The 22,780-nt window shown below is 39.4% G+C and overlaps 1 protein-coding gene across 3 annotated transcripts in view; it reads left to right on the plus strand.

Moving 5' to 3' along the window:
• The window catches only part of CYB5R4 (cytochrome b5 reductase 4), a 40,180-nt gene that overhangs the window by 11,959 nt on the left and 5,441 nt on the right, over positions 1-22,780 (plus strand). For all 3 annotated transcript variants that reach the window (XM_013130066.3, XM_034060685.1, XM_034060686.1), the window contains 6 exons: positions 1,089-1,143; positions 2,714-2,771; positions 2,874-2,967; positions 3,532-3,564; positions 4,225-4,347; positions 14,748-14,888. In XM_013130066.3, the coding sequence (XP_012985520.3) occupies positions 1,089-1,143; positions 2,714-2,771; positions 2,874-2,967; positions 3,532-3,564; positions 4,225-4,347; positions 14,748-14,888 (504 nt within the window). The remainder of the gene's footprint in view (positions 1-1,088; positions 1,144-2,713; positions 2,772-2,873; positions 2,968-3,531; positions 3,565-4,224; positions 4,348-14,747; positions 14,889-22,780) is intronic.

Raw genomic sequence — 22,780 nt, forward strand, 5'->3', positions numbered from 1 at the left:
ATCTGGATGATCAAATAGTTTTGACAGATTGGATTAGACCTGAGTGGCTTTCTGTTTATCTACTTTCCACATGGTGGAGCCACTCAATTACTGTGTTTAAGCTTATAGTCAAACTACAAAATTTACTGGCATTTAGAAGATAATCTAGGTAACTGAGAAGGCATACATTAATTATTTGATGCATAGCCGTTTCAGGGTTGCAAGGTTTAATTTGAATGGCCTTGAATCTAGAATTTACCAACTGTTATCTGAGACCTCTGCTGAGCCATTGTCCAGGAAAACTCCTGCTCTTCATGTGGCGTTACAAATCGTACTATATTTCCGTCTGTGCAGCTTTCTCCATCATGATCCTATATAAGTATTTTGTTTTAAAAGCAATTGCAATTCTTCATCAGTGTTATCTGTCATCTCTGCTCAAGTTCCTGCCAAATACGTTGAGTTTCTGTTAGGCCAGAGGTTAGTATAGCTGACATTTTCAAAGACTGACCAAGTGTTGCCTCCCGCAAAAGCTTTTTCAGACTATTTCATGTTGTTTAATTATTAAAGTGAGTAACTGAATTCTGTGAAAATTCCTAGAGAAGTGCAAAGTAGATTAAGGCTAATAGCTTCGCTTAACTGCCTGATGTGTAATTGACCTTGTAAATTAAGTTAGACCAGGTGTCCCAAGTTGAATTTGTTCATCTGAATTGTATAAACAAATTACTTCTGTTAAAGGAGATTTGTTCCAATAACCCTTCTTCCATGCTTTGTTGTCGTAAAGTGTGAAAGCACAAGCTAGTAACAGATGAAACTGAGACCAAGCTACATGTACTGGAAGGGTTGCATGCACACCTTCTGCCCTATATGGAATATATTTTCTGAAGTAGAACTTCATATTCAAGGAGCTTACTCTCCAAAAGAAAGTGCTGAATAAAAATAAAATTTAAGAAGTACATGGATGCATCTGGCTGCCTGAGGAAATGAAGCCACTAAATACTATGGAGGGATATTTAGAACATTCAGTTTCTAAACCCCAAAGTATCTCTGATTGCAATTTCTATTAAGCCAGCATCACAGTAAATATCTTAATGACTCTCTGCTCATTCTAGGTATGCTTCCTGAGAAGAAAGTTCTGGATGCTTCTTCTAAAGATTTAACTCCAAGGTAAACTTCTGTCTTTTGTTGTCTGTCAAACGTTCCATTTAGTAGTTCTGTGCAGTTCTTGGAAAATGCAGGCAACTTCTTCCATGGTTAGCTCTTGATGTTTCAGCTAAATGAGTGTATATCATTAGCAGCCTCTTTCACGTAGGAAAGCTGAGATTTATGCTTAAGCAACCTGCCAAGGTCATGTTGACGGTATAGGCAGATGCTTGCTTGCTCTGTTGGTTTCTAATGCTTGCAGTGCGTCCTATCGTAAACGAATGTATGGTCTATTTGCAGGCTTTTCAGCCTTGCTTCTCGAGAAAGCTCCTAGAAAATTATTCCAACTGGCCTGCTTACTTCTTTGACTTTAGTTTTTCTGTCCATTAATGTATGAGTTGGTATGCCTTGGAAAAGTACTTGGTTTCAAGCTGAAGTATATTAAGATATGATAGCTGTATTCAAGTTTCTACAATATGCAAAGAGAAGCAGGCACTAAAACCCCACTGTGGTATCCCTGCTGTTGTCACTGAGGTATTGTTTTGCTTCACGACACCTTGAGTCACCAGGGTTTATGTTCTCACTTTGCATAAAAATGTCCTGTGAATGTGTAATTCGTGGGCTACCTACATGCAGTCGTACAAAATACTGTGGCTTGTGAACAACTGGAAATGTGGCTTACCTTTTGAAGTGATCCCAAACCTTGCTGCCTTTCTTCCTGTGTGTCTAGCATTTTCTGGTGTGTGATGTGTGCAGCCTAGAATGTGTTGGCTGTCAGGACTGTCTACTGGGAGGGGCATTCTCCTCTTTTGCCTTTTTTCTTTGTTGTTTTTTTTCTGGTCCAGGAGTGCAAACAGTAGATGGAAGTGGCTAGGACACTGTGGGGAAGAGAAGGTGGTAGCGATGTAGGTGCTAGGGGTTAACTTTGTTGTGGGAATAGAATTGACTTTTACTGGCAGGGCTTGCAACCCATATAGAAGTTAAGTGAGAACTATGGATGTCTGTGGTGGAGAGCCAGACATGAGATTGTCAGACACATGGGCCCCATGAAAATGGGTAGAGAAAGGAATAGCTTTTCTGGGTTAGGTGGGTAACTTACTTCTTGGTATAAGTCCATATGAACTCCTCCAATTATCATTTGGCGGCTTTTGGTTTCATAACTTTCCCTGGATTTATTGCAAGGTTTGGGCAGCTTGGGAATATAGGAATGCAAAATCTTGATTTGCGGAGATGAAAGGAACTGTGATTTTGTGGTATGTGCAGGCCGTCTATGATTCTTGGAAGCCACCCTGGCTGTATAATAATTCTGTCTGCAGTCAAGATTATCATCATTATGTTAGTAAAGTTCCTATACTGCAAAGAGGATGCAGGTGCTTTTCATGTAAATCTAACACCATATAATTTTAGCTACAATGTGCTAACGATCAAGATGCATAATTAGACTCCTGTTATTTTAACTTATCTATTTAAAAAGTAGTAAATAATGTATTTGGCTTGTAAATTCATGAAAGCTCTACTTGAAAACTGCTAGTTAAATATATTTTGGTATACCCAAAGAAAGTATATATTCTTTACTGTATTTCTTGTTTTACAGTTATGACTGGTTCCAAACAGATAGTTTAATCACCATTGTCATATATACTAAGCAGAAGGTAAGTGTCTTTTATGAAAGGGAGAATTACTAGATCCATTTGTGATCCAGCTTGAATTCTGAGAGAGCTTTATTAAAATGTTTTTTTCCTTGTCTGTGAAAGGGTATGAATGCAGAGTTGGTGATACTTGACTGTGAAGACAAGCGATTAAGGGGAGAGATAATTGTGGATGACTATTCATATCTTTTAGAAGTTGGTATGTACGGTAATTTTGCAGTTTGACAGTACTACATTTTCATTCTGCTTTATTAAACTCTCATTAGACCATACACTTTTTACAGATACCATTTAATATTTTTCTTCTCTTTCATTAGAAATAGTTAAAGTACCTTGATGTAAATGAATTACATTGTTTATCAATTCACATCTTCATTTGTTTAGTATCTACTGAATTTTTACATGTGGAATAAAATGTAATAAGAAATTGATATTTAAGTTGTATAGACTTATTCTTCAAGGGTGTTTTTGATAGTTATTAAAATGCCCTTATTCGAAAGGGCAAGTGGAATGATGTAGATAAATGCAGATTGGGAGCTTGCCACAAGTCAGTGTTAAAAGTAATGGGGGAAAAAATGACTTTGTTAATGTTATGTATTAGGCCTGCAGAAGTAAGAAATGAAATTTCAGGGCCAGATAAAGATGCATAGAGTTCTAGTTGATTAGTTAATTCAGTACTCCTAGCCTTAAACTGTGTGCATATTTGACACTAGAATGTAATTTTGGTTTTGCTTAACATGGAGATTGTTTCTCTTAATTTCAGATTTGGATCATGCTGTTCAGGAAGACATGGCTGGTAAGTGCCATCTCTTGCAGCCCTTGTGTATCAATTCTAATATCAGAATGTGGAACTTCTCTGACTTGCCAGACACTTTAACAGTTTTGCTTACCACCAGGTTCTGACACAATCAGATCAAACCAAAATATATCTTTATTTATTTATTTATTTTAATTGTGCCATTTGGACTGGTGAAAGTAATACATTGATGGTGCTTTGATCCCTCTGAGTATGACTAAATGTTAAAATAATTGAAGTTGGTTCTGTTGTGTATTTATAAACTTCTCTTTGCTTAGACTGGGATTTTCTAACATTTAATTACTCAAATGGCCTTGAGAAGAAAGGTACTAGTAAATAGTGGTATTTACCAATTTTAAGTAAAAGAGGACTCTGAATTCATGAGCCTTTTTGACCTCATGGACTGTGAAGCTTTTCACAGTGTATTTAGTAAATAAGATATATTGGTTGTGCATAACAAGTTAGTGCTTGTTGTTTTAAACACACTGTAAAGCATTATAGAGAGATAGCTGGAAGTATATTTAATTTGATATCTTAATGTAACAGGTTAATTCAGTGTGTCTTGAGGAATGACTGATTCTTCTAAATTGTAGTTATAGTGGAGTGATTTTTGTACAAAGTGTAATTAAAAGTAACAATGTGAAACCTTTTGATTTTTAGTCAACATTGCTGAAAAAGTTGGGAAAGTAGAGATTATCTTAAAGAAAAAGGATAATGTTCATTGGAAAATTCTAGGACAGCCATTGGAGAATCATAATACATTTATGAAACGTACGGACAGAGGTAAGCACTTTCATGTCCATGTTACCAGCTGTTGTAGGACTTTTTTGAGCTTTAGTCATGTTTGGTCTCTCCCAGGATTTTCTTTTTCTGTAGTCATACCTTTGTCTCTTTCAGCATTGTTGTCTGGTCTCAGTGAAAGCTGCTCAGGAATTCTCCCTGAAAGGGTTCAGCCTTAGAGGTGTTTTTTGGTCTTTGCTTTGCTGGCTTGTTTTGTCCCACAATGGAATCGGAGGTCTTCCAGGCTTGCAGAAAGACTGGAAGAACCTAATAGAGGAAGGTGAAGACTACTTGAGCATTGTTCTGTCTTGCGGCTATCTGTGTGTTTAATATCCTTTATGTCCATATGAAAACTTCAGTAGACCCTGAGAAGATAATGCATGGACTTGTGTCAATCATTATAGGAGTAACTGTAGTGGAGGAATAAAAAAAATCCACTTCCAGCTTTACTGCATCTATAGTAATGTTGTTCCAGCACACTGCATCTTTGTAATTTGAGATGTGATTATTTAAGGACTTCAAGCCGTGTGTAGGTATCAAAGCCAGCCCTGAATAAGCTGATGTGTCTCTAAGAAGCAGTAGTTGTTGTAAGAGTTCAGTTGTGGTAATAGAATAGTATGAACTTGATGCAGCACAAAATATTACCCTGATCAGTGTGCTGCTTTTTTTATAGCTATATTTGAAATTTCTGCACATCATGTAACATCAGGAGCATGCTTGTGTTACTGCAGCTGTCCAGTTTCTCAGGAGCCTCCTTGACCTTCTGTCTGACAGTGCTCAAAAATTGACTGATGTTAGTCTGCCTTATGTGTGAAAGCAAGGCTGTACACTTTTAAGAGCTAATTAAATGTTCACCATGTTGTACACCTCTTACTGGCTCTCAGTTGTGCTACTTAAGCCTTTAAAGTTGAGATGATACTGTGGTACAAAATGGAAGACCAACAGCATAAAAGCATCTCTTTTTCACTCCCTTTAGCTTATGTAGAATGTAATTTTCCTTATGACAGTTTTAGAAACTGTTAAGTCATGCTCTTTGATATCAGATTCTTCAGTATAATCCTCTGTATTTAAGGGGATATAACCTGGAATAATATGTTGTCCACTGTCCATTGCTCATTTTCTCCCTCCTTGCCATTTTTTATGATTAAGAAAAACAAAATGAGAAAATAAGACAGAACAAGAGCTGTAGAACATAGTGGCTTTATGAATCCTTTGGATATTAAGAAGGTAAGGGTGATTCGATGCAGTTATCAAAAATCCAAATTGAGCATTAGTAACCAGTGCTTCCTAGATGATTGTCCAGCCTTTTTTTTTTTTCTTAAGTCAGTCTCCAAAATAGCATTTGTCCTGTTATTCAGAGGAGTATTGTAGGTGTTGGATAACTTTATTAGGTATCACTGATGAGTTCAGATCAGTTTAAATTGAACTTCCAGAAAACTAAAGGTAAAGGGCTTGCTGAGCCTAGGTTTCTTCAGTTCCCTGATTACAGAGGTGATGAATCTAGCAAATATCTTGGTATCTATGGCTTTTTAATCCTTACTCCAGAAACTTTTATTCTGCAGGTTTTTTAATTTTGAAACTCCAGTTTTAAAATGGAACATGCCAGAAGGCTTATAGAGCAAGAGTGTTCAGGCCTAGATATCTGTCCTTTATTTCAATGCTGTGCTTTCAACTCGGCCATAAAATCTACGTGTTGGAAGCTTTTGTTCACTCAGTTTAGTCTAAAGCAGCCGCTTTCTGTTTCTGCTTAGAATTGCGCTGCCTTTTACTCCAAATTTCAATGTTTTTAATTTTGCTTCCTCTTCTGTGGGTACAAAATAACGTTATGGGTGAAGAAAATCGCACCTTGCACAGTGTGAGTACAGAAATAACAATTAACAACTCTAGATAATATCTGTATCTTTATTGACTGTGCTTTTATTTTTGTATGCAAAACTGCTTTTTCTGAAGCAAAATAACTTTATGCTGGAAATAAAGACTTCCAGCCTGGTAAGTAGTTTTATCATGGCTGGAAAGAGCAGGTGGAACAGCTGGCACAAGGTATACTAGGATTTGAGTGTGAGCAGCAGAAGCAGTACCAGTGTTTAAGTAGTTCCGTGTGAGAGCTGCTTTGCTTCCAAGACTTAGCCTTAAGACTAGCCTTAAGACTGACCTTAACTGACCTAAGACTAGCCTTAACTGGCTAGTTAAACCTATAGATTAATATCTAGTATTTCTGTGCAGCACTACATATAGGGTAGCACAGATGCCTTGCATTAAATATTCTGTTCTTTTTTTCACTTGGATTTATGTATCTTCCACTGCTTACTCTCAGCATTGCCTTTTCTTTGTGATGAATGTTAGAGTCTCGTTTTAAGACATTAACTGATAATTTCTGCTTTTGAAAATCTGGGAACAGATTCGAAAGTAGTGTTTTCTTGTTATATCTGATTTTATTTATTCAGGTTTTGTGTATTTGTAGTTCTTTTGGAAAGTTCCTGATACTTTGATACTTTCTAATAGAAATAATAGTTTTATTCAGAATATTTCCACGCTTCCAGTTTTGTGGCAGGATTATTCTGAGGCTATGAGTAGTGAGTGCTTATGGGAGCACTGATGTTTAATGCCTTGGGTTTTTCTTATCTTGGGTTTTTCTATAATATTTTCTTTTTTATTGATAATTTCAAACATTTCCATTTTCTTTAAAGCACAGGCAGAAGGGCTGAAACCAGGCAAGACTGACACTTGAAAACTTTACTTGATTTTATGTTATTACTTGTTCATGACAGCATTCCTGAATGAGTTTGTGATTCGTGATGTGAGGGGGTGACCATCACAACCCTCCCAAGCCCCTATACTTTTATTTTGCCATTGGCCAGCTCTAAATTCTACAAAAAAAAGAGGTGAAGCTCTTCTTCAGAGGCAGTGGTGCAATGCAGAGATGATACTTGAAGCCTGTGATAACTACTTGCTATGAAGAATCAATTAGCATAACCCCTTTTTCCCCTGCGTCTGGGAATATCACTTTACCAGCTTAAATTGCCTATGGAGTCTCAAGTTCCTGCTGAGTTTAGACTAACATTTTGGCCAGTGTATCTGTTAGTTAACTGAGAGGAAGGAGCAGAATTGTGGAATTTCTTCAAAGTTGAGGGTAATTTTAAAACAAATATTGCTGTAGTTTCAGGAACTACACCATATCTTAGGATCTCTCAGTAGGTTCAGAAGAATATTCAATACTGTTTCTGCTGCTTAAGAAGGATTAAGTGCTTAGTAATTATTTATACCCCACAGTATTTAATTGAAAGCACAATTCAATATAATTAGATTGTCAGTGTAGGGAAGTTGGTGACATTACTCATAGCTAGCTATTATGAAACTGTTCATTGGGAAGCATAAACAAAAGCTAATGGTCGTAGTGCCAGCATCCTGTAAAATTTAAATGCAGTATTAGGAAGGTAGAAATTTCTCGTTTAAACAAACACCAAACAAACAAAACCCACACTGCAGTGATAGAGGACAGTTTTTCTCCTAGGTATTAAGGCATGATTTTCTTGTATGTTCCTTTTCTGGGAAATAAGGTATGGAAGCTCACTCATGAGGGGATAGGTTGTGATCAGCACTGTGTATCATGCTTCTGTGTCAAGGTGGAATTGCAGCAAAGTCTTGGAGGTTACAGGCAAGCACTGTAATACTGTTACATAGATCTGCATTTTCAAAAGACTGCAACTGGAAAATAAAAAAAAGCAACTCAAACCAACCACCAAAACCCACCCAGACTTGAATTTCAGCTTTGTTCACCTTTGGCTGGTAAAACAGATCTTTTGACTTTGTCTATGTGTGTATCAATGTGCTAGTTGTTTTTGTGGAAAAAACTGAATTCTGCCAAATTATAATCAAGACTTTCACCACTGACCATTTACATAAAACTTCATTGCTGAGTACAGATCTGCTTCTGATGTCCCTTCAAAAGACTTGTTGCTCTGAATAAGAAAATACTGCATGCACGTGAAGAAGAACCCAGTAGGCAAATGGGTGACATTCTCCATAAAGTATCTCATTGCAGGGGGGGTGAGCTAGAACTTTGAAGGTCCCTTCCAACCCAAACTGTTCTGTGATTCTGTGTATCAAGGTGATGTATGTCTTGATTCTAGCAGAGGAGAAAATTCAGTTTAGAGGGTGATTAGCCTGTGATTGCATTGGGTTTATATAGCAAGGTTTTGGTAGCAGTGGTCGCTGAGAAGAGATTAGGAGCTATGATACACTTGATGTCTGCAGAAAGTTTGGTCAAACCTAACTTCCTCGCTAATTGCTTTCTATACTTTGAGAATCAGGATTTATTTCTGGGTACTTGCATCATTCTCCAGAATTGTGGGAGCAGTGCCTTTTGCTTTGTACTTTGTATATTTGTATGTCTTTAGCATGTGACAATTAACTTGGCTTCATGGGTTCCTGAAAGCAACTGTTCTACTTCAGCTTGCTACCAGAGGCTGGTGGTGTTGAAAGGCTTTTCTGCGTTGTCAGTTGTTGTGCTTGTAGCTCCAGATTTTATTGGAACCACTGATAATGAACTAATGTTAGTTAATATAGGAAAGAGGATAACTTAAACTAGGAGTTTGCTTAGACCTGGAAAGGTGTCTGTTCTCAAAAATCAGATGGATTGAATTGTCATGAAAGTTCTGTATGGAAAATTAAAAAGAAAAAGGGGAAGGTAAAGGTTAGTTTGTTACATGTGGGAATTTGTCTGTTTGGAAAGGTCAGAAAATTGCTGGGAAATGGTGAATCAGATGATAAATCAGTTTAACTTTTCTCTCTACTCCCAAACATCTGGAAAAGTATCAGCTGTTCAGTATTGTGACCTATATTACCAACCTCACAAATTCTTTCAAATAAGTCTTAAGTTTGCAGAATTGACAGCAATTCTATCATATTTTTATACTTATATATATATGGAGAGCTGCTGTTTTTCTTTAGTTCAAGGTGAAGATTGGTATGAAATGGACTTGTTGCCTTATACTTTTCAGCGCTGTAGGTGTTCTTTTGGTACATCTGAAATGTTTGCTCATTCAAAATAAGCAGCTTGTAGGATGTTAGGTAAAAGATGTGAGAAAATAGTTAAGATCTATTCCATGTCAGAGGCTTCGCATCATGTCTGGGTACACATTTCTAGTAGACAACTCTACTAGAGTGTACGCAAGTGTATGCAGAAAAATGCTATGGCTACCTACTGTGGCAGTAGTGGTATGTAATGAATTTGATACTAATTTAGCCCATGCACAAATTGCATATGCAGCTAAGATTTAGTAACCTGCATGTAGATTTCCATGCATAAGTATATATATTTAGACAGTTGACCTTCTAGCACAGTTTATTTACACTCTTGAAAATAAAGCCAATTGGAAGCATGGCTGACCTGGAACAGTTTGTTTAAACTCTTAACCTTTAAGAATTTTGTGAATAGATATTGTTTGTTTGAAAGCCTTCCTCTGTTTAAAATTACTTTGTTTCTGTTGTGGTTGAACTGGGAGGCTGTGATCCTGTGCTTATTGAAGAATAAAATATTAACAGCAATGGCCATTCCTTCAGGCAGCAATTGATTGCACCATCATGGAGCCCTCTGACTAATCCCCAGCTGCCTTCAACTCTTTGGCTGTGTGTTTAATCCAGAATATCTGGGAACAGCAAAATGATAATAATGCTGCATTAAGGAGCTGCAGTACAGATAAGTTACTTAGAAAATGTCAGTTCATTAGATGAAGCCACTGAAATACTCAAAGCAGTCCTTTCTCCACTGGGGAAGGGGAATGGATGGGCTAGCTTTCTGAGACCCTCTCAAGCTGCTTTTATTTTGTTTTTTTAAAGTCCAGCAATTGGTGTCTGTTCTTGAACTGCAGTCCTAGTAAAAAATGAAGTTCAGCCAGCTTTACAGAGTTGGGGTTCCCTTTGGTGGTGCTGTTGGAGGTAAAAGAGCAAGGAAGCAATGGCAGTGGTCACTTGAGCTGCAGCAGTGCCTAGAGTTTCATTTATATTTTATCTTGCATTTAAGGAAGACTTCACTCTAAACTTACATAAGTCCTCTGTCAGGCAGGACTCACTTAAGAAGAGGTGTTGTTGAGGAAGGATTTTGGCTGACTTCAGGATTTAGGCCATCTACAAGTGATGTACACTTATTACAGTAATAAATTTCATTCCTATTCAAAAGAGAACCAGCATGTGATTTAAGTCAGGAAGCAAAGAAGCATCTACTATTGCAGTGGCAAAAATACAAAAGAATAAGGTACTTCTTCTTGTAGCTATTAAGATGTAAAGAAATAGTGGAATCATAGACTAGTGGAAACAGTGGAATCAAATGCAGTTGAAAGTGACCTTTGGAAGTCATCTGGTCTAGCCTCCTGCTTGAAGGTGTCCAGTCAAAGTCTGAATATCTCCAAGGACAGAGGGTCTGGGCAGCGGGTGTTTTCCCCAGTGTTCGATGACACCACCCTCATGGTGATTCTTGGTAGGAATTTCCTGAGTTGCAGCTTTGTCCTTTACATCTCATCCTGTTTCATGAGTAGCTCAGCTGTTGATGCTAGTGACTTGAGTATTTTTCAGTAAAATGAGAAAAAAAGGGGAGAAGAAATGTTACATCAGTGAAATTGCTTCAATGCAGAAAGTGTGGTTAAACGGGCGTCATGCTCAAGTATTCTCATATTTGAATCTGTCAAATTTTGAAGGGCTTTATGTGAAAATATTTACTAGGAATGGTTACAGATTTTACATTGAAAATAGCAAATGACATGTGTCAGGGTCCGATCAGAGGAAAACCCCAGTGCTGGACCCTGTTTCACTTCATGATCCCAAGAATGAAATTAAGATACAAATAAGGTCAAGTACTGTAATCAAACTATTTATTACAAATTACAAAAAGGCAGTTATTAAAAAAAGAGACATGATTGTAATAAAGGGGTTAGCAATGGGACAGATTGGAAAAAAGGCAGAAAATGGAGTAAGAATTCAGGGTGCAGAGAGAGAGAGAGAGAGAGAGAGAGAATCACCACTATGAATCCAGCAGTGTTCAGGGATCTGTTGTCATTGGTGGTGGGAGTTCTTCAGGGTTTGTAGTCAGTATCAGAGCAGAGTGTCTCCCAAAAGTCGGTGGGGGTATCCTCGTGAAGGCATCCCTCTCTTGAAGATACCCCGTGGAATGTGTCTCGTGGAGTTGCTCTCATGGTGATGTCTCATGGAGGGTGTCCCTCAGGGTCTGTAGTAGTCATCGTTGGAGAGTGTCCTCATGAAGGTGTCCTTCTGGAGTAATCCTCATGGCCATGGCTCCTTGGCAATGTTTCTCTTGGTGATTACCTTTTCCTCTTTTGTAAAGAGTTGGGGGGGAGGACCTCTGCTCTTCATGTCGCATATTACGTTACCAGTTTCCCTGGTCTTGCAGCCAGCTATTTGACACACACGTGTCTGCAGTAATTCTTGGGATAATAGCTCACACCAGTCCTCTAAATGGACAGAAGAGTCTTAGCTCTTTCCCACTCATCCCTTAGGCAATGGATGGTGGAGTCCCAGTTCAGCTCCTCACACCCTTCTCCCAGACAATGGATGGAAGAGTCTTAGCTCAACTCCTCCCACCCATCTCTGAGACAAAAGATAGGTGGATTTACATCTCAGTTTCTCAGACCAATCTTTGAGACAATGGGCAGTCTCAGAGAGACAATAGATCTCATCTCTAAGACAATAGATCAGACTCTCACAACATGGTAGGATTATTGTAGGGAACAGACTGCTTGGTTTGGAAGCATAAAGTTTAGGTAGCTCCGCTTCCACTGTTGTATAGCCTGTTATACTTCCTGACCTGTTTAGGCAGAGTGATACTGTCCTCACACTGGTATTTCAGGTTAGAGCTAAAATACTAGGGCTTATTATTATGCAAAGACTTAGAGGAAAAATGCTATTCTAAAGGTAGAACAGGAAGAATCACTTCTGGTCATCTCCAGTTTACACTTCCAGTTTTGTATCTAGTTTTCTGCAGTATGCTGTCAATTGCCTTATGTGGCAATTGTTATTTTAGGAAAGTTGGGGTTCTTATAGAATGATATAATGGTTAGGGTTGGAAGGGACCTTAAAGCTCATCTAGTTTCAACTCCCCTGCCCCGATCAGGGGCACCTTCCACTAGACCAGGTTGCTCAAAGCCCCATCAAAAATAAAATCCACGTCTCTCCCGTTTAGAAAAAAAGATCTTACTCAGGACAGTGTCAAATACATTGCACAAATTCAGATAGATGTCACTTGCTCATCCGTTATCCAACCAATGCTGAAACCCCATTGTAGAAAGCCACCCACCAAATTCGTCCAGGCATGATTTGCCATTAGTGAAGCCATATTTGCTGTCGCAAATCACCTCCTTGTTGTCCATGTGTCTTAGCATAGTTTTTCGTGGGATACGATGCATGATTTTGCCGGGCACAGAGATTGGAATGACTGGCCTGTAGTTCCCCGGCACTTCCTTTAGTTCACTTTTCAAAAACGGGGGTTGTTTCCCCTTTTCCAGTCCATGCAACAGTGGACTGCGACAGCTTATCAAATACGATGGTTAATGGCTTACCAACTTCATCTGTAAGTTCCCTCAGAACCATGGGTGCATCTTATCAGGTTCCATGGACTTGTGCACCTTCAGGTTGCTTAGATGGTCTCAAACCTGATCTTCTCCTACAGCAGACGGTTCTCCATGCAACCAGTCCGTGCCTTTGCCTTCTGCAGTTTGGGCAGTGTGGCTGGTTACCTGTGAAGACTGAGACAAAAAACTGCTACTTATTAGTCAAATATTTATTTTAGTCAAATACTAACCTACTGTGGTAATGGCAAAAGGCCAGTGTCAATTAATAGAGTTGAGGAATACCTTCCTATATTTGTCATTTGTTAAATTAACATTTGTAAGTATGTTTCTTTCCAGAACAAAAGCTACCAAGTGGTTGTTTTTGCATCTGTGCCCTTTGCTCTTTCTAGTACTTATTCCTTGCTGCTTTATTCCTACTTATGTTCTGCAGTCTCTGGCTCTGATCAGCAGGGCATAGCCCTCTATTTTGATATGTTTTCAAATCCTCTCTTAGACTGTGAAGTGATATAATGATGCAGATTATATAGCTCAGGATGGCTGCTTAGTTAAAACAGGTGTAGGTCTGGTCAGCCTTACAGTGAGCGCTTTGCCACAGAGATAATTTTCAGTATAAGTGATGGATTATTGCTTCTGTAGTAGCAGAAGCAGACTAAATGGCTCATCTTGCTTTGAGCTTAACTGCAGGTATAAAGAAAACAAATTAAGCTTCCATCAGGTATTGGTGAAACTGTTATAGCTTTTCCTCTTTGTCCTTGAACAAAGCTAAATATTCCTCCTATTCTCCGCATAGTATTTTTTTTTCCTCCATCACTAACAGGTATATATAAGGGTTCGTTTGTTTGGGTTTTTTATAATTATTCTGATTAGCTATGTTCTTTGCCTGATTTCTTTCTAATTTTCTTGAAAACTTTTGGTAGAAATGCAGACCTTTCATAGTAATTTTTTTCATTATTATTTTTGCTTTCTTTTTTTTTCAGTTACTCTTTTGCCTGGCATTTAGTTGATGCACAGGTTGAAAGTCACTGTATTTGAAACCCACATCCTCAACTCCAAAACAGCTGTATCAACAAAAATCTGTGCTGTGCATATGACCTTGTAGTTGATTTAAGTAAGCCTGTGAACATATAACTGGCATTGATAATTTCTAGCTAGCCAAAAGGCACCAATTCGTGTCTAAAAGACTTATTGATAATGCTAAGAGTGTGTTACCTATGTAGGCACAGATGTTAGTTTCATTTTATATTGTGTGTAAGCATTTAATACTTACACATTTTATTTGTAAGTATTAGTATTGTGTACCTGAACTTCAAAGCTGTATCAGAAATTCTCATTGTGCTAACAGCAGTGAAAGTGCAACAGTTTGGGGTGGTCAAGTCAATAAATTTCCAAGATGCTTTGTTTGGATAGTCTCTTACTGAGGATTGTGGTGCTGTACCTAGCCTTTCTGTCATTTGCATTACCCAAGCTGGTTTCAGTCTGCATATGTGTATGCATGCTGCAGTTATATGGTGAATTTAGTGCAGATGAAGTGTAGCAAAAGGGGTTATGTTTTCTGCTAGTATTTGGTGGTTTTCTACTGCTTTCCAATCAATGCTGATAGCTCACAGATGCGGTTTTTTTATAAATCCAGTGTAAGGTTATAAATGAGTCCTTAGTCCAAAATTAGAAAAATAATTTTAAGTAATTATACAAGAAGCATCTGTTTATAGTCTTTTTATAATTGTCTATAGTGAAATACATACCTTTCTCCATCTCATGCTAAAAGATGCATAAGTATAGGAAGACAGATTGAGATTTAAGTAACAAGTGAAACCATGTTTTTAGGACTGTTCTACAGAAAATGTAAGCTGGTTTCTAAGGCGGAAGTTACCCACGACACCAAGCTGTTCTGCTTACAGTTGCCTGAGAGCACACATCTCCGTGTTCCCACTGGACAACATGTTTACCTCAAACAAATCATTGCAGGTAAGAAAAATTAAGAATGTAACGATGTATATATTAACATAAATCCTTTTTTGTAATCTTGGGAGAATGCCAAGTCCATGGCAACTAATTCCTTGGTTGTAGTTAGAAAGTCTCTGCTTCCAGGATCACAGTCAGTGCTTGGTAGTGAACAGACTGGATCAATACTGCTGGAAAGATAACTGTTAAAGTGAATGGTACTTACTGTTGACCTTACCAGCTCTTCTTTCAACTCCCTTTAAAACACTCTCTCTACTGAAGTAGTGCTGTTCGTCTTTGGCGGGCAGGGGGAAGCTCATTGTATATGTGTTATATACGATTATCCAGTTCCTTTTAGTTTACAGCTTTTTTGGCATGTGGAGGGTAATGTTGCAATTTTGCCCCATGGTTTTTTGTTTTTCTTTTTTTTTTTGTCTTCAGAGGGATTTATAGTAGTCCTGGTGACACTGCTTTACACTCCAGTTGTATATTAGTCATAGCATGAGGTTGTGAGAAAAATGCATCTTGAAAAAGCACTGTTTAAGTGTTATTCTTTCAAATTTTGTAAAAGGTGAACTTAAAATAAAATGGGAGGTCAAAGAAATATCTGGTTTATTTTCTTAAGGATAATTTTTAACATTTGCATACGAATTTCAGTGGGTAGGGTATGTTCTTCACCTTCTCGTATCTTTTACCAGCATTATAAATGTGAGAGACAGTTTGGTAGGGGGCTGAGTTAGTGAATATGGTTGTTCAATATTAATCTTGAAGACCCAAGCTCAAATGTGAGTTGAGGTCTGTCCAATGACTCATTGTGAGTGCTGAAAGGGATAGTTTAAAAGTATACCAGCATTCATGGAACTAGATGATTATAAGGTCCTTTCCAACCCTAAATATTCTATGATTCATGTTGATTTTTTGGTTTTGTTTTTTGTGGGTTTTGTGTTTTTTTTCACTTGCATAATCCATTCCTGCCTCTAAGAGATGATGTTATTGTGTAGAACTACTGGAGATGAATTTAGACCAGGCGTAGGCACATCTGGAAGTATGTACATCTCTATACATGGCCACAAAAATGTCACTATTTGCGTTTGACAGTCACAAAATCAAACAATAGTTCTACATTACATGTTCCCCAGGAACAAAATGCAAGTATGTGTAAAAGTAAAGTAGCACCAGCAATCTGATTCTGGTATTTCATAGTGAGACTTTTTGTTGTTATCTGGTTTAGAAAAATTAGTATGATATATTTCAATGGGTTTTTCATGGACGGATCCCTTGATTGCCCAGCACCCTTATTTGTATTTCTTTGTCTGGTGTTGCTTGGAGTGCTAATATTTCAGAAGTGGTACTTAGCGAGTTATTTCAATCTGTAAAAGAGTATAGTTTCTCTCACTTCTACTCATGCTGTGTGTATACTTCAGGTCCAAGCACAATTACAGTGGCTAACTTTAAATGTGTTTTACTGGAATGTAGCCCCAGTGTACTAAACGTAGGCTTGGGAACATGGCCACTCTAGAGTTTTCTGACCACAGGTTACAAGAACCATCATTGCCAGAACCTGGAATATTAGCATGGGTGCATCATTGCTCTCTGTCATCTTAAAATTTGGGTTTCCAGCTGACCATGCACTGTAGAAATAGCACCACAGCTAAAACAGATGACATATTTGTGTGTATACATTCAAAGTTGGCATAGGCTAATCCTTTCATCCATAGGCAGTTCATTCAGGGATCCTGCAAGAAAAAAGAGATGCCATATGCTCGGTTGAAAATACAACCGGTGGGTGTTACTTAAGAGGAGGGTAAAATCCGTAAGGTACTGATCCCATGTACATTTCCTGAGCAATTCCTAGCTTCCCAGTCATGTAGATTCTTGGGAGTGATGAGTACCATGGGCACTGTCCCAGTTTGCACTAATACAGGTTGGCCAGCATAAAACCCAGCAGGGTATTCCCTAGATTTAGTGGAGACTTTTGGAGCAATTGTGTTAGTGAATAGACACAGAACAGGCTTTATATTTTGGTCAACTATCTCCTCTGTCTGTTGTTTAGTTGATAGACAGTTGGCAGACAGGCATGTGACAATCACAGGTGACACTCAGATTCATGAGTTTTAGCAAATTGCTTAAACAACCTATTAGTACGTTCAAGAATACCATTGACTTGGAGGATAATAGGGGATGTGAAATACCCAGCAAATTCCCTCTTCTTTGGCTCAGTCTTGTACTGCAGTAGCTGTAAAGTGTGTCCCATCATCACTTTGAATTTCTTTCGGAAAGGGGAGTGTACCAAACTACTGTTTGAGGCCTCTTACCATGATTTCCCTGCTCACTGATGCAAATTTAGTTGCCATGGTGAGACTAGAGATAACTTCCACTCCTACCAGGATAAATTTTTTCATATCTGATAGTGACAATGGACTGATACAGTCAATGTGCCATAATGTTTTCTTATCTCAAATATGCAGAGGTGGTGGCTTGCTCAGATGGTCCTTGTTAAGTTGCAAACAACAGTGTGAACAGGTGGTCACTATTCGCTCACATAGTTTAACTGATACAGGCAATCTTCTGGCAATGCCTTCTCGATATAAATCAGCCCATCCAGTGTGGCCCTGTTCAACATGTAACCATTTGAGCAGGCACTCCCAGTCTTGATCATGGACAACAGCATCAATCTGCCACAGATGTGTAAAGCTGTCCACCTGCTGGTTAAACTAAGCAGTCATTATATTTGATCATATCCTTTAACCCAGCCAATGTATGACACGCTCTTTTTTCCTGTTCCTAATAACTGCTTCAAGCTATCAGCTTGTCAGATTGGGACTCTGTTTACCTGCCAGTCATTGGCTTCCATGGGGCTTAGCCGATCAGTGGCTCCTTTGAAAGTGGGTTACAAATCAGTGTAAATATGATCTGCAATGTATTGTGCAGCTAGTAAAACTGCTCTGGGTTCTCCCACTGTTGTCTCCCTGTGCACTTCCTTTACCTGTTCCAGAGGGGGAAAAGAATTCTAGCCCAGGAGCTAGCAGGGCTTATAGAGAGGGTTTTAAACAAGGTTTGAAGGGGAAAAGGATGACACCAGGCTCACTAGAAATGAGCCACAGGGTAGCATGCTATCACTGGAGTCCAGATTCACAGGGCAACTAAATGCACCTATGCCAGTGCCTGCAGCATGGATAATAAATAGGAGGAGCTGTAAACCATTGTGCAGCCAGGAAATCATGACATGAGGTGGGGGTTAGTCTCTTCTCCCAAGTAACAAGCGATAGGACAAGTGGTAACGACCTCAAGGTGAACCAGGAGAGGTTTAGATTGGATATTAGGAAAAATTTCTGCACAGATCAGGTAATCAAGCACTGGAACAGGCTGCCCAGAGAAGTGGTGGAATCACCATCCCTGGAAGTGTTCAGTAGCCATATAGATGGAACCCTTAGTTATATGGTTTAGTGGTGGACTTGGCAGTCCTGGGGTAATGGTTGGACCTGATGATCTTAAAGGGCTTTCCCAACCTAGTTGATTCTATGATTCTATTCTATGATTCCCAATAGGAATGCTGCTTAGGGACAGTGGGTTTCTGGTCAATGCCGGTAGGTGGCATCATACCCCTATGGACGAGGTCCAAAAGGGGGAAAGGTCTTTGTATGATCGCTGTTTTGTTCTTTCGTACCTGTTGTACTGCTTGTACCAAAGACAACAGTCCTTTCTCAAGAACTGAATGTCTTGTTTCAATATAAATAAAAGAATTAGAACAAAACTCTCATGGTCTCTCTGGGCCATCTGGTTTCTCTGCCAAAAGTTATAATGAGAGCCATGCTCACTAAAGCTGTACTCCACATGAACAGGATCAGTTGGATGTATGGGTCCCAGCTGTTGGAATAATTTTAAGTCATTTATCAGAAAGTCCGTTGTATTTGCGTGTTATTCTGTTCATTCCCATGCTTTCCCCTTTTTGAGCAAATTATAGAGGGGTCGGGTGATAATTAAAAACCCTGGAATTTGGTTTTGCCAATACATCAAATTTCCCAGAATTTGCTGCACTTCCATGGTACTCAATTGCCTCATAGTACTCAGGGGAACAGAAATGGCACCTCTGACCCCCCCATGGTCCTGAGAATCTTACTTCTTGTGTCAGTCCTTGACATTTTCATTTGGGAATGTCCAGGGCCAAATCTGTCATTTTTTCCTGAAGTCCTTTCGTGACAGTGTTAACATTCTCTGTATTTTCTGCCCCCCCCCCATCAGTATGTCCTCAATGTACTGATAGGTTGTAACCCCGGTGGTACTGGGAATGGCAACAGCATGTCTGGAAATGCATTGTGAGCAATAGTAGGTGACTATTCATAACCATAGGGTAATATTTTAAAGCTGTATTTTACTCCTTTCCACATGAAAAAGAGTTGAGCTTTGTCTTGATCCTGTAAAAACATATCCTTTACATCTAGTGTCACCATCCAGGTATGGGATGCTCCTTGAATCAGTGTTATTAATTCAACAACACTTGGTACAGTGGCAATTAAGGGTGCAGAATTAGCATTTAGGTGCCTGTAGTGCACTGTAAGTTGTCACTGTCCATTTGTTTGGTTTTTCTTTCTCTGGCCATACAGGGGAATTTTAAACTAAATGTGTGAGAGTGTGTCTCTGTTCTAAATCTGTTACCATCCCATCAATCCCTGCCTGAGCAGCTGCTGGCAACAGGCATTGTTGGATGTTGGTAACTTTTGAAGAGAGTAAAGGAATAGATGTGTTGAGTAAGTACAGTTTAGCTGTGCCAGTTTCCTTAGGATCAATGTTTAGTCACTCCCAATTACTGCAGCCAAAACTCCACACCACTCCATCCTGGAGTTTCCAGGCTTACCCGTACAGCACATTAAAGCCTAAAATATCATCATGTGCTGTACTAATCAATGCCTCAGTTTTAGTTAGCTTTTGTTCCCCTGGCCACCAGAGTATGATTTTTGCAGTGGGGCTTTCTTATTTTTTTTTCAGTCCCTTTGAATTTAGTTTTACCTTGGCTGAGCTTTACACCAGGAATTTCTGCCATTTCATTAGTGTTAGCATTTGGGGAATTCTACTAGTATTTTGTGGGCTCCAGCAGGGATTGCAGTAAGGGGTTGAGTATGTTGACTGGAGAGACGTGGCACTGTTAACACCTACCAGGCAGGGTAGCTCGCTGCCTCACCCCCGGGGTTTGGTGGGTTTTGTTGAGGGTTCTTCCAGATCGATGGAACTGTGCTCTGGTGTAAAGGGTGCACTTTCTTTGTGAGGCGGTAGTTTTTTAACTGATTGGCTTTCTCCACCCAAGTGACCTCTTTTATGTAGAGATTGAACTAACATGCGGATGTTGCCAGTGGAGACACCATGTAACCACTGTCGGGGTACCCCTAATTCTATGGCTTTTCTCCACCAGTGGTTCTGTTCCTTCTCAGATTTGGAACTCTCCTGAACTTTTGGTTTTGGAGTACTCGTATTATGGACTTGCTGACTAGAATTGAGGGAATGGGGTGGGTTTGTAGTTGCACTGACCCATCCAATTCAGCGTCCATACGATATAATCTCCTGTGCAAATTCACTCCAAGTGATTATGTGAACTCGATTCTGCCCAGGACACTGGCTATCACGGTCGCCCTTATTATGAGCTCGGGCTTCCTCTATGCGGTCTAGGGTGTGTGCTGCATGCATTTTAAGGCAGTCTGGAAGTCCACAAATGAGAAGAATTAATCATGTTGGGTCAATAGGAGCTAACCTTGGGGATTTTCTTGTCACATCTCTCTCATAAATCGCTTGTATGCATGCTGCTTTCTGCACTGACACAGCAAAATCAGAGAAGTTGGTGGTATTAATCACCAGTGGCTCTCCTGTGTTTTGGATTTATACTGCCTGCCCAGTATGCAGCCAGTGCAGTCAGGGAATAATTGTGATCGCCTGCCGTGGTAGTTAGAAACACTCCTGGTCTCCAGTAGCTTTCTGCTTCCTCTTCACTCAACAAAATTCAATCCCCTCCCAGAAGGGAAATTCGCCACACATACTCAACTTCAGATTCTCCTGGTTGCCTTGAATATTTTTCCTGTAATTCTACTAATTCCATTGGTGACCAGAGGATTGGACACACAGTAGTGCGAGTTTTGCCATCTGACAACTGCTTCTCTCTGTGCTCAGTTAAAGCAAGCAGAGTTTTAAGGCGGTCAACCTCAGTCTTAAGATGATTATTTTCAGTTATAAGTTCATCAATTCGGGTTCCCAGTTTTTTTCCTGTCTCCTTTCAGAATTTAATGATGACTTCAATACCTCATTCTCTGATTTTAGAATTAAATATTCTATATCAGCAATTCGTTTGGGAGCAAGGACATCTTTTGCTTCTTTCTGTGCATCAGATAAAAAGGCTCTTAAAACTGTGTTCCAAAAATTTTGAGCCCGCTCATTCCCAGCCTGGGAAGGGGTGCATTTCTGTTCTTGTAGTAACTTTTCCATGGCAGTCCTGCCATCTATGGCAATTTTCTGTCACAATCAGCCTGTCAGAGCCCTCTGAAGGTGCTCCACTGGACAGCACACTGTATCGGAGGGTGATACAGCTGTCCTGGTTAGGGATTTGAGCTAACAGATGCACCCATTGAGTAAATTATTCAAGTTTCTAGAAACAAACAAAAGGAGATCTCAGCTGAGAATTTTTGATATATCAGTTTGTGGCAGATTAGGGCTTGAAGATGCTGTTGGCAGTACACTAACTGCAAGAACAAGTGTGAAATAACATACACAAAAACATATACAAAACCCAGTTAGTTAATTATTAAGAGCATATAGGGTATAGTTCTTACTCAGTAGGTGTCCCTGTGGGGGGGAGAAGACAGATTCAGCCTGTTAATAGATCCCAGTAGTAACAATGGAGTCTTCCCTAACTTTTCTTTTCCTGATTTTGCATATTTATACAATTCAGTTCAGGTTAGTAACTCCCCATAACCCTCCCACCATTTACGGATTGGCCATCTGATTTGCATACAGTTACATCATGGATTTTCTTACTGGGCATGCTGAGAGAAGGATCTCAAACCTGGGCAGGGGTCTTTTTGACCTGTGGGTGTGATTTTTAGCATTATAATGAGAGTATAATGAAGACAGTTCATCTAAAGGACACCCTAATCATGTTTGCTGACATGTGAAGCCTTATTTTGATGATGTCTATGTGTTGTCAGGATGTACCAGACTTCAAGGGTAGTCATTCCTGATTAGAGGTTTGTTACTCCTGTTCCCTTAGTCCGCCTACACAAGGTCAGAGCCTTCTCTCCCACTATCAAGTCTCATAAATCAGTGTTGTTCCTAGGTCTCCTGACGTTGTAGGAGGCCATCGTATCTGTTCAGGCCTTTTGACAGTAACGCAAGTTTCCATTTTTCTGTCTCTATGCCTATGGAGCTTGAGTGACTCCAGTCACACATGCTTTGTTACTGATGAATGTAAAATCCTCTCGCTTTGCTTTTAAAAATATGAATGTAGTTTGCTTGTTTGGCAGCTGCTGTGCAGTTTATCAGTACACAGTGCTTTCAAGTTCCCACTACTGCAGGAAGTACAACAGAGCCTGGCTGCAGGACCTTCACTCTGCTTTACCCTCCATTCAGTTTCTCTTAGCATATGCCAAGGTTGCAGGGTTGCCTGGGGAGCTATCTTAGGGAAGATTCTGTGCATGCCAACCGCATTCCATGCTGGAAGTAGCAGCTGCATTTTACCCTAAAATTTCCTTAGTGTTATAATTTTTGGGCCCTGGGGAGTGGGGTGTTTTCTAATTTGCCCATTTCCTACTCTGTCCTTACATTGCAGTATACATGGTAGAGAGATTTCTCAGAAGTATTTTTAAATACCATTTAATTGAGAACTGTTTGTGCACCTCCTTCTCCCTACCTCATTATACATCATTATACAAATAGCT

The sequence above is a fragment of the Melopsittacus undulatus genome, chromosome 3 (assembly GCF_012275295.1).
Source record: "Melopsittacus undulatus isolate bMelUnd1 chromosome 3, bMelUnd1.mat.Z, whole genome shotgun sequence".
Lineage (NCBI taxonomy): Eukaryota > Metazoa > Chordata > Aves > Psittaciformes > Psittaculidae > Melopsittacus > Melopsittacus undulatus.